This window comes from Ranitomeya imitator, chromosome 1, assembly GCF_032444005.1.
Source record: "Ranitomeya imitator isolate aRanImi1 chromosome 1, aRanImi1.pri, whole genome shotgun sequence".
Classification (NCBI taxonomy): domain Eukaryota; kingdom Metazoa; phylum Chordata; class Amphibia; order Anura; family Dendrobatidae; genus Ranitomeya; species Ranitomeya imitator.
In genome coordinates this window covers 260144524-260157596 of record NC_091282.1, presented here as the reverse complement: position 1 = coordinate 260157596, position 13073 = coordinate 260144524, and the positions used below count along the sequence as shown (strand labels likewise).

The window sequence follows — 13073 nt, the reverse complement described above, 5'->3', positions numbered from 1 at the left end:
CGATGTTTACCCTGGTTACCAGCATAAATGTAAAAAAAAACAAACAGTACATACTTACATTCCGGTGTCTGTCAGGTCCCTTGCCGTCTGCTTCCCGCACTCAGTGACTGCCGGCCGTAAAGTGAAAGCAGAGCAGAGCGGTGACGTCACCGCTGTGCTGTGCTTTCACTTTACGGCCGGCAGTCACTGAGTGCGGGAAGCAGACGGCAAGGGACAGACACCGGAATGTAAGTATGTACTGTTTGTTTTTTTTTACGCTGGTAACCAGGGTAAACATCGGGTTACTAAGCGCGGCTCTGCGCTTAGTAACCCGATGTTTACCCTGGTTACCCGGGGACCTCGGCATCGTTGGTCGCTGGAGAGCTGTCTGTGTGACAGCTCCCCAGCGACCACACTATGATTTACCTACGATCACGGCCAGGTCATATCGCTGGTCGTGATTGTAGGTAAATCGTAAAGTGTGACGGTACCCTAACAGATGCTTACTACCATGTGCCAATTGCTGGCCAACACCAACAATACCTAAGATTAGTGGTAAACATTGCAAAAATTCCCACCCATCTGCAATATCAATGCCTTCCCTTCGGGGTGGCTATAGCTCCCCGTATATTTACAGAAATTATTTCCGAAGTTGCGTCTTTTATCAGAAAGGAAGACATAATGCTGGTACCCTATTTGGACGATTTTCTGGTAATAGCAAACAACAAAGAAAATTGTGTAAAAACAGTCACAAGAGTACTGGAGGTACTGACCAAGCTGAGCTGGATTGTAAACCTAAAGAACTCCAAACTAATCCCAGCTCAAACTCAAGAATTCTTCCGGATCCTATTGGATTCAGTCAGATAGGAGTGTGTCCTCCCGCAGAGGAAAATTCAAGCCATTCAACAGAAAATACAACTGTTCCAACTAGGATGGCCCATTTCGCTACGGAAAGCAATGTCGCTCTTAGATGTTTTAACGGCAACAATCCCAGCGACCCGGTGAGCACAAAGCCACACGAGAGAATTACAATGGCAGATACTAGCCGAGCAAAAGAAGAATCCGTACAACTTGAATCGGAAAATTCTTCGGTCTTCAAGAGTTCAATACTCATTAGGATGGTGGCTAAGAGCAGAAAATTTAAGCAATGCAGTGCCTTAGTCAGTGCAGAATCCAGGAGTTCTAACTACCGATGTGAGCCCATGGGGGTGGGGAGCACACCTGGAGGGTCAAGTCCTACAGGGTCAATGGGGGACCTCAATGAGAGCAGCATCTTCCAATTTAAAAGAACTGTCGGCGGTAATGCAAGCACTTCTTCATATAGGAGAAAAAATACAGGGAAGACGTGGTGGTGTTGTCCGACAACAACAATAGCCTACATAAATCGGCAGGAGGGCACAAGATCAGCAGCCCTTATGGCAGAGGTCAAAGAACTGTTCTTATGGGCAGAGAACAGCCTAATTTCCTTAGCGGGAACATACTTAAAAGGGTCAGAGAATCAGATAGCCGATTTCTTAAGCCATCACATATTACATCAAGGAGAGTGGTCCCTGAACCAGGGAATATTTGGGAAAATCTGTGCCAGCTGGGGCATTCCAGAAATAGAATTGTTTGCCACAAAAGAAAATCGAAAGGTGAGGAAGTTCTATTCTCTGAACCCAAGAGAACACCCGGAGGGAGTGGATGCGCTTCTGTGCCGATGGAACTTTCATCTAGCATATGCGTTCCCCCGATACCATAAATCCCAACAGCCTTCAAGAAAATTCAGGAAGACAAGGCACGAGTAATCCTTATCGCTCCCTCTTAGCCAAAAAGGGCATGGTTCGCGTGGCTCAGACGCATGTCTATCTCGGACCCGTGGATCCTTCCGGATACTCCGAGCCTCCTACACCAGGGACCAGTACAACACCCTCAAGTACACAGGCTACATCTCACTGCCTTGAACTTGAGAGGGGGCTCCTATTAGCAAAAGGATTCTCGAGCCCTTTGGTGACCACGTTGCTTGCCAGCAGGAAAAAGTTCACGTCGGAAAAATACCAGAAAATTTGGCAGAAATTCCTGGAATTCTCGGGACGACAATTGTCCGAAACGAGCCAAGAAATGCTGGTAAAAGAAATTCTAGAATTTATTTAAAAAGGGTTAGAAAGGGGGCTATCTACTAGCACTTTAAAAGTGCAAGTCTCTGCCCTGGGTGCGCTGTTTGATCAAAAACTTGCTGACCACCCTTGGGTCTATAAGTTCTTCTGAGCCTCCTTTGCATCCAAACCCTCAAAAAATCTACCTAAGGTGGCTCCCTGGTATCTAAATTTAGTTTTAAATGCCCTAACCTCCTCCCCCTTCGAGCCTCTTTTTTCCATTTCAATAAAAGCCTTAACCCTAAAAACGGTCCTCCTGGTTGCCTTAACTTCAGCTCGATGTACCTGTGAGCTGCAAGCTATTTCAGTAAACCCCCCTTACACTACCTTTCAGGATGACAAAGTGATTAATGAAACCCGGCCTTCCTTCCAAAGGTCAACTCAAAATTCCATAGAGACCAGGAAATAATAATGCCCTCATTTTGTCCTCAGCCAAAATCCCAGGGAGAACAAACCTTCCATTGTATTGATGTCAGACGCTGCCTGCTGCAATACATAGAAGCTACAAAATCTTGGCGTCAGTCATCAGCCCTTTTTGTCTCCTTCCAGGGGACAAACTGGAAAAAAGGCCTCAAAGTCAACTATTGCACGGTGGTTGCGTATGGCTATTTCACTTTCATTTTCCTCCTCTGGTCAAGTTCCCCCACTGGGTGTTACGGCTCACTCCACGCGTGCTATTGCCACATCCTGGGCAGAGAGGGCAAATGCTTTGGTGGAACAGATTTGTAGAGCGGCAGTATGGTCTTAACCCTCCACCTTATTCCGACATTATAGGCTAGACTTAGGTCTGTCAAACCTGTCTTTTGGGAGAAAAGTACTATCTGCTGTTGTCCCACCCTAGGAGTTTTTCTATTTCTTCCTCTTACGTACGGTGCTGTCATGGTGAAGGGAAAATATAATTACTTACCGGTAATTTGATTTTCCAGAACCATGAGAGCACCGCATTAATTCCTGCCCTATCTTGGTTGTGTGATTCCCAAAAAAAATAAAAAATATATAAATAAATATATACATATCTAAAGAAATATACATATATAGAAACTAATAAGGGGCTATACAAAATGAATGTAGTATACGAGTGTGTACTAACAAGGCGGTCATCTTCCATACTCTGAAACAAACTGAGGAGAGGTGCCGCCCCCTTCTTTTATCTCTGCTGCGGGTTTCCTGTTCCTGGGGGCGGATGCCATCTCTCACGTACGGTGCTGTCATGGTTCTGGAAAATCAAATTACTGGTAAGTAATTATCATTTTAACCTCAGTATTTGTAAGCTAAATTGGTAGCCTGGTACATCCCCAGCCAACAGGAAGCCCTCCCCCCTGGCAGTATATATTGGCTCACACATACACATAATAGACAGGTCATGTGACTGACAGCTGCCGTATTTCCTATATGGTACATTTGTTGCTCATGTAGTTTGCTTATTAATCAGATTTTTTTATAAGGATAATACCAGACTTGTGTGTGTTTTAGGGCGAGTTTCATGTGTCAAGTTGTGTGTATTGAGTTGCGTGTGGCGACATGCATGTAGCGACTTTTGTGAGATGAGTTTTGTGTGGCGACATGCGTGTAGCAACTTTTTGTGTGTCGATTTGCATGTGACAGGTTAGTGTAGCAAGTTGTGTGCAGCAAGTTTTGCGCGTGGTGAGATTTATGTGTGGTGCGCTTTGAGTATGTGCAAGTTTTGTGTGAGGCAACTTTTGCATGTGTTGCAACTTTTGTGCATGTGGCAATTTTTCCGTATGTGCAAGTTTTGCGTGTGGTGAGTCTTCCATCAGGTGAGTTTTGCACGTGTGGCTAGTTTTGCGTGAGCCTAGTTTTGTATGTGGCGAACTTTGCGCGTGGCGAGTTTTGAGCGGTGACTTTTGTGTTTCGACTTTTATGTGGCGAGGTTGGTGTATGTGTGGTGAAATGTGTGCTGAAGGTGGTATATGTGTTCAAGCACGTGGTAGCGTGTGGCACATTTTGTGTGTGTGTTCATGTCCCCGTGTGTGGTGAGTATCCCATGTCGGAGCCACATCTTAGCAACTGTATGGTATATACTCTCTTTGGCACCATCGTTCTCATTCTTTAAGTCCCCCTTGTTCACATCTGGCAGCTGTCAATTTGCCTCCAACACTTTTCTTTCAGGCAAACAGGAAAAGAAATCCAGCTTCCAAAAATATCAAGATTTATTGAGGATAAAATCCAAAGTCCAATGACATGGTTCACAGGAGAATGAGTAGCAGCAGGTTACGCGTTTCGAACAATGAGTTCTTTTTCAAAGCTGCTCACTATGCATCACAGTATGGTTAAATAGCAGCTGTGACAAATCACAGTGAGTAAACCTATCACCTGACACATAAGTGAATATACACAATAAAAACATCAAAATAACAGAAAAAAAGAGTCTCTATGGGAGGTAAACATTCACCATCCGTGGCCAATTTGGTCATGTCATATTGGGAGGAATTGTTTCTATACTCGGACTGTATTCCGTTTTTGTTGGATATATTCTGGTATGGCAGATACATCGATGATATGCTCCTTATTTGGAGTGGCGATGTATCTGCCATACCGGAACTTTTGAGTTATTTTAATTCCAATGAATTCAATCTTCGTTTTACCTGTAACACTGATTCACATGTAATTTCTTTTTTAGATCTGACGTTGCGTGGTATTGTAGGTGATGTTATCACCACTTCCACATATTGTAAACCATTGTCGGGTAACAGCATCTTGCATGCGTCTAGTAGCCATCCTGGACATACTATTAAGTCTATACCAGTAGGTGAATTAACCAGGATAACTAGAAACTGCAATGATGCTGGTATTCTCAGGCAAGAAATTGATTCGTGCTGCAAGAGACTAGAAAAAAGAGGCTACACTAATTGGTCGCTTGATAGAGCTAAAATTACAGTGAAAAGGAAAAAACGGAGCGATATGCTCTTGCCAAAAGATAAGGAGAGGAATTCTAATCAAAATCAAAAGATATTTTGCTCTATTAAATACAGTCCTCAATATAATAGTATTAAATCTCTTATTCTAAAAAACATTCCTATTCTATATGAGGACGAAATTCTTTCCAAGATTTTGTCTTCAGGGTGTCAAGTGGTGGCAAAGAAGGCCACCACTTTATCTGACATTCTTTCTCCCAGTTTTTTCAATTCTGGTAATGTCTCTCGCACCTGGTTATATCATACAGGTTTTTACCGCTGCGGTGCCCCTAGATGCCGAACATGTGCTCACTCTGTTGTTGCACATTCTTTTCATGATAGCGACAACAGACAGGAATTCAGCAACTTATTAATTGTAACAGCAGAAATGTGGTATATATGATAACATGCACAAAATGCAAACTGAGTTATATAGGTTGCACTACTCGTACGCTTAAGATCCGTATTTCTGAGCATATTACTGACATTGTTGTCTCTACTGATAGTAATCGCTCCATGTCTTATGCCTCTAAGCATTTTATTACCTGTAACCAGAGGAGCACAGCATTTTTCCGGGTTGTCGGCATTGAGAAGCTTGCGATGTCAGCCAGAGGAGGAGACTTCAAAAGACGCTTAATGACGCGTGAAGCTTACTGGATGTTCTGCCTTAACACTTGCTATCCTGTGGGCTTGAATGCTCGCAAAGAAATCATGTTCCACTATTAAGATATCAACATTGTTTAGCTTGTATGTAATGTTTGATGCACTTGTATGTTAATTTTCCTCTTTTTCTGTTATTTTGATGTTTTTATTGTGTATATTCACTTATGTGTCAGGTGATAGGTTTACTCACTGTGATTTGTCACAGCTGCTATTTAACCATACTGTGATGCATAGTGAGCAGCTTTGAAAATGAACTCATTGTTCGAAACGCGTAGCCTGCTGCTACTCATTCTCCTGTGAACCATGTCATTGGACTTTGGATTTTATCCTCAATAAATCTTGATATTTTTGGAAGCTGGATTTCTTTTCCTGTTTGCCTTATCGTTCCACGCTATGACTGCACGGTATCCGGGCTTCCCCACAACAAATGCCTAATAGGTGAGCTGGTTTTTTCACTATTTTTACTTTTCCTTTCACCTTTTCCCCATTATGTAGCTAAGGGCAAAATTGTTTGGTGAATTGAAAAGGGCTGGGTTAAAATTTCGCCTCACAACATAGCCTATGACACTCTCGGGGTCCAGATGTGTGACACTGCAAGATTTTGTGGCTGTAACTGCGACGGTACAGATGCCAATTCCGGACACACACACACACACACACACACACACACACACACACACACACACACACACACACACACACACACACACACACACACACACACACACACACACACTATATAAAGCTGAATGTGTGTATGTCCCGGATTGGCATCTGCACCGTCGCAGCTACAGCCACAAAATTTTGCACAGTCACACGTCTGGACCCCGAGAGCATCATAGGCTATGTTGTGAGGCGACATTTTAACCCCGCGCATTCCAATTCACCAAACAATTTTGCACCTATCTTACATAATGGGGAAAAAGTGAAAAGGAAAAGTGTGGGAAGAAAATTGAGAGCTGATGTGAACAAGGGGGACTTAAAGAATGAGAGTGATGGTGCCAAAGAGTTTATATCGTACAGTTGCTAAGTTTGGGCCCTGACATGGGATACTCACCACACACGGGAATATGAACACACACACAAAATGCGCCACACGCTACCACGTGCTTGAACACATACCACCCTCAGCACACATTTCACCACACATACACCAACCTCGCCACATAAAAGTCGAAAAACAAAAGTCGCCACTCAAAACTCGCCACGCGCAAAATTCGCCACATGCAAAACTCGCCACATGCAAAACTAGGCTCACGAAAAACACGCCACACGTGCAAAACTCACCTCATGGAAAACTTGCCACACGTGCAAAACTCACCTCATGGAAAACTCGCCACACGTGCAAGACTCACCTCATGGAAAACTCGCCACACGCACAAAAGTTGCAACACATGCAAACTTGCCTCACATAAAACTTGCACATACTCAAAATGCACCACACCTAAAACTCTCCATGCGCAAAACTCGCCATGCGCAAAACTTGCTGCACACAACTTGCTACACTAACCTGTCACATACGACTCAACACACAAAAAGTTGCTACACGCATGTCTCCACACAACGCACACAACTTGACACATGAAGCTCGCCCTAAAACACACACAAGTCTGGTATTATCCTTCAAGAATAAAAATCTGATTAATAAGCAGAAAAACTACAAGAGCAACAAATGAACCATATAGGAAATACGGCAGCTGTCAGTCACATGACCTGTCTAGTATGTGTATGTGTGAGCTAATATATACTGTCAGGGGGGAGGGCTTCCTGTTGGCTGGGGATTTATCAGGCTGCCAATTTAGCTTACAAATACTGAGGTAAAAATACTGACCAATTACATACAGGTACATACTATGTACAGGAGGAGATGACCTACAGGTAGATGATATATACAGGGGAGATGACACACAGGTATATACTATATACAGGAGCAGATGACACACAGGTATATATTATATACAGGAGGAAGTTACATACAGGTATATACTGTATAAAAGAGGAGATGACATATAGGTATAAACTATATACAGGAGGAGATGACATACAGCAGGTATATACTATATATAGTAGAAGATGACATACAGGTAAATAGTACATACAGAAGAGATGACATACAGGCATATACTATATACAGGAGGAGAGGACACATACAGTTGTGGCCAAAAGTATTGACACCCCTGCAATTCTGTCAGATAATACTCAGTTTCTTCCTGAAAATGATTGCAAACACAAATTGTTTGTTATTATTATCTTCATTTAATTTGTCTTAAATGAAAAACACAAAGAGAATTGTCCTACAGCCAAATTGGATATAATTCCACACCAAACATAAAAAAGGGGGTGGACAAAAGTATTGGCACTGTGCGGAAAATCATGTGATGCTTCTCTAATTTGTGTAAGTAACAGCACCTGTAACTTACCTGTGGCACCTAACAGGTGTTGGCAATAACTAAATCATACTTGCAGCCAGTTGACATGGATTAACCCCTTCATGACCCAGCCTATTTTGACCTTAAAGACCTTGCCGTTTTTTGCAATTCTGACCAGTGTCCCATTATGAGGTAATAACTCAGGAACGCTTCAACGGATCCTAGCGGTTCTGAGATTGTTTTTTCGTGACATATTGGGCTTCATGTTAGTGGTAAATTTAGGTCAATAAATTTGCGTTTATTTGTGATAAAAACGGAAAATTTTGAAAATTTCGCAATTTTCACATTTTTTTATTTTTATTCTGTTAAACCAGAGAGTTATGTGACACAAAATAGTTAATAAATAACATTTCCCACATGCATACTTTACATCAGCACAATTTTGGAAACAAAATTTTTTTTGCTAGGAAGTTATAAGGGTTAAAATTTGACCAGCGATTTCTCATTTTTACAACGAAATTTACAAAACCATTTTTTTTAGGGACTACCTCACATTTGAAGTCAGTTTGAGGGGTCTATATGGCTGAAAATACCCAAAAGCAGGGTGGATAAAAATCTTGATTTTTTTAAAAAAATCAAAAAAATCAGATTTTTTTGATTTAAATCAGATTTTTTTGATTTAAATCATTTGATTTAAATCAGATTTTTTAATCAAGTTGTACACAAGCAAAACTTTGTCTTTTTGCAAATCTAATTGTTTTACACAAATAAAAATATTAAAACAGTTGATTATGAAACCTAATAATTTTTATTTGCACTATTAAAACACTCAGAATTGAACTACAGAGAGTAAGTACTTTTTAACAATAGCCTATCTCTAACGTTTGAAGTAAGCAAACATCTTCAGTGAATACATCAGTCCTTTAAGGGTACCGTCACACAGTGAAATTTTGATCGCTACGACGGCACAATTCGTGACGTTCGAGCGATATATCCGTGACGTTCGAGCGATATCGCAATGTCTGACACGCTCCTGCGATCAGGAACCCCGCTGAGAATCGTACGTCGTAGCAGATCGTTTGAAACTTTCTTTCGTCGTCTAGTGTCCCGCTGTGACGGCATGATCGCATGGTGTAACATATATCGTATACGATGTGCGCATAGTAACCAACGGCTTCTACATCGCACATACGTCATGAAATTATCGCTCCAGCGTCGTACATTGCAAAGTGTGACAGCAGTCTACGACGCTGGAGCGATATTGTTACGACGCTGGAGCGTCACGGATCGTACCGTTGTAGCGATCAAAATTTCACTGTGTGACGGTACCCTAAGCCTACTGTTTATTTAGGACTTTTAATAGGAAAACCAGTTGTCCTGCTTTAGCAGTTCCTAAGCGGTTTCGGACTGTTGTGTGGCTGTGCACAAAACCAAATGAAGAAAACAATCTCTCTACTCCTGCGGATGAAGCCGATGCAGTCAGTAGCTGAGTAGCTAGATTTATTATCTTTGCTGGAAGAACAAGTGATTGCGACTTCCACCAGTCCAGTGGTTTTAGTTCATTAACGACGTTATCTGCAAACATGTATTTTTGAAATGGTGCAGATTCACACTTCAATTTCAGCACAGTTGCCACAATGTCATGGTTAGTATTGGCGAGCCACTCCATTGCAGAGTTGATTTCCGCCTCAGATAATTTTTTCCCTCTGTAGATGGGATGCAAGATATTGGCTAAATAGTGTTCTTCTTTTAATGCTTGGTCCTTGCGGTGCTGTATTGCAACCTTTACATTGTTTGAGAGGTTCAAGCGATCTAGAGAACCTTCTAAATCTTTCCAAACTTCTGTGGCATCAGCTATGGTTGCAGTATCTTTCTGCATTTTATCCAACGCAATCGATATTGGCTTTAACCTTTCCAAAAGGTCCTCGGCATTTCTCTTCACACCAAGATTTAATACTTTGCTTCGTATATTAGCATCAATTTTATCCCGATGTGTTTCGCAAATGGACAGTAATTTTGACCAGTTGTTAATAAACATTTCCAAGCAGTCAGCCAAGGTATTCCATCTAACATCTTGTGGTAGAACCAACTTCAGTCCTCCCATTTCCTTGTAGGTTGCATGTGCAAAATGATTATTGCGGATGTGACGCCCAAGAGACCGGGGTACCCAGCACCGGACCAATGGGGTCTGTCTCTTGAGGGGGATGTCACGGGTGGCTTGACCCGGTGCTGTGGCCTCAGGCAATGCACAGTGTAAGGGGTATCGTGAGGGAACAGGCACTTACTTGATCAGCAGCAGGTTCTCCCAGCGGTGATGATCCCAATCCTGGATAGATGGCTATTGTCCAAATGAAAGACTGAGGCACTGAAACCTTTAACCAGTTTACTTTAACAAAAAAAAGGATTTACAACCAGTCCTGTCACCGGAGTCTGTATGGGAACTCTGAGTTACTTTGACCCTGCCGGGGTCTTCGCCTCTTATTGTACGCAATTTCTGTGTGGCCCTGCTGCTGTATGTGAACTGGCTGCCGGCCCAACCGGTCTCTTGGGCGTCACACGGAAATATTTAACAATTTCTACAACATGTTCCTTGACACCCGAAATATGCAGGTCTTTTGCCAAAAGATGCAACAAATGGGCAGAACAACCGTATGTAATGACATTTGTGTCATCCTCATGTGCCAGTTCCGCTCGCATTTTTGCCACATTGCTTGCGTTATCAGTAACTAAGCTCCTTACTTTACATCCAAACTGTTCTTGGCATTGGTGAATTGAGTTCTTAGCAATTTCAAGTAAATATTCAGCAGTATGTGAATTTCCAGATGTGTCGATTGTGTCTGTAAGGTAAGTTTCACCATCTTCTGTTGTGACACAAGTGCAAATTATGGGGTCGTTGTGGATGTTGCTCCAACCATCCAAGCTCATGTTAACAACCTTGTCTTTCAAATATTTTGTACAAGCCGCTCTTTCTATGTCGTATACAGCCTGAAGATGTTTTCCTGAGATATCAAATCTACTTGGTGGTTTGTAGCCTGGTCTAATTCCTTCGATCATTTGTACAAACAATGGGTGCTCAACTAGTCGGAAAGAAGAATTGGTTGCAAATATGAATTTAGCAATTAATTCATCAAAATGTTCTTTCTGGCTCGTCGTAGTCTTTAAGATGAATTTTTCTACACTTTGCACGCAAAGTTTTTTTTTGGGCTGCTTTGTTGAAGTTGTACCCAGATATTGATTGTCACGTGCAGCACAAGCCATATTTGACCCTGAAAGCACAGAAATTAAAAATATAAATCGACTGCGTATTTGAAGAAATATAACGAAAATATTTTGAAACAAACTTTTTGAACAATGTAATGGTCTTCGTCCTATAAGGGCTGTCTCAAAAGTTATGCTACTCAAGTTTTCCGGTGAAGTTGCTGTAATACTGGTAACTAATATCAGAGCAACTGAAAAAAATTATGTCACAAAAGTTTTAAAAATGTTTTTTTTAAAAAATGGTCAATTTGGCAGACTTCAAAAGTGAATTGCAGCCTACAATAAAAAAAAAAATAAGCGTATACACACTTTATTTTTACTTAAAGGACATGTGCACCTTTATTTTTTAAGGTGCAGTGTGCACATGTCCTCCCCCCGCAGCTCTCTTACCTCCGATGTCAGCGCTGCGGGGATCCGTGGCTTCGTTCTGCCCGTCCGCGAGCGCGCCTCCATTCATTTCAATGGAGCGTGCGGCCCGCTGACGTCACGCCGCTGGATCACTGCGAGTAGGCCGCAACCGGAGGACGGGAGGCGGACGGTCAAAACGAAGCCATGGATCTCAGCGCTGCGGGGATCGGAGGTAAGAGCGCTGCGGGGGGGGGGAGGACATGTGCACCTTAAAAAAATAAAGGTGCACATGTCCTTTAGCGTTAATTTTCTGTGAAATATTGCCTTAACATAAATTTAAATTCTATACTCCAGAACTACTAGTGCTAGAAATTTCTCTTTTCATAGACTTTAACCATCCCAGTAAAATGTCTGTTAAAAAAATAGGTTGCAATTGCCAGACTTACTAGTACTAGGCTCCTGGTGCATAAGAAGCTGTGGGGGTTCATTGACATTAGTTGTATCACTATCAACATCTTCATTTCCCTTCTGGTTGCAGTTTTCATAATGTGATTTCAAACGGCAAACAAGTCCTTGGATATCCTTTTGACAGTATTTGCACTTTGCTCTTGCACCTTTCTTTCCAAGATCTGCTGCTGGCATCTCAACAAAATGAACCCAAATAGGGTCTCTCTTACGACCTGCCATGGCTCACACAGATCACTTATGAAGTTTGATTGTTACTACAGCCAAGTACTGCTGACTATCCAACAAGTTTGGGCATGTCAACTGAATGGAAGAAGAAACTAAACCAAAAGTGAAACCAAGCTAGAAGTGTGGAATTAAAGGGGCAGTATGAACAAAATGTGGAGGCTATTAATAGTTTATACAATTAAGACATGCTGCTTTTAAACACCTACCTATTGCCATATAGTAAAACAAAAAAGATTTTTACTTACTTTGGGGTCCCTGTTATGGCTGGCAATCAGGCAACACAGCGTGCAGTAATCAGCGCACATACAGAGATCTGGCAATAACCAAAAACAATAGGACGAGCTCTGAGACGTGGAATCTCTGTAGACTGCAGTACCTGATCTATCCTCACACAACTATAAGCAGCAGTGGATTGCGCCTAACAACTACCTATGCAACTCGGCACTGCCTGAGGAGCTGACTAGCCTGAAGATAGAAATACAAGCCTGACTTACCTCAGAGAAATACCCCAAAGGAATAGGCAGCCCCCCACATATAATGACTGTTAGCAAGATGAAAAGACAAACGTAGGAATGAAATAGATTCAGCAAAGTGAGGCCCGATATTCTAGACAGAGCGAGGATAGCAAAGAGAACTATGCAGTCTACAAAAAACCCTAAAACGAAAACCACGTAAAGGGGCAAAAAGACCCACCGTGCCGAACTAACAGCACG

The 13073-nt window shown here is 42.2% G+C and overlaps 1 protein-coding gene across 1 annotated transcript; it reads right to left on the bottom strand.

The window, feature by feature from the left end:
* Positions 1-9397: 9397 nt before the first annotated feature.
* LOC138662302 (uncharacterized) lies at positions 9398-12423 on the bottom strand. The gene is made up of 3 exons (XM_069747809.1): positions 12114-12423; positions 10600-11327; positions 9398-10168 (listed from the first exon to the last, which is right to left on the bottom strand). Exons 1-3 carry the CDS (start codon positions 12352-12354, stop codon positions 9398-9400), a joined length of 1740 nt encoding a protein of 579 aa, XP_069603910.1. The 5' UTR covers positions 12355-12423.
* Positions 12424-13073: the final 650 nt, after the last annotated feature.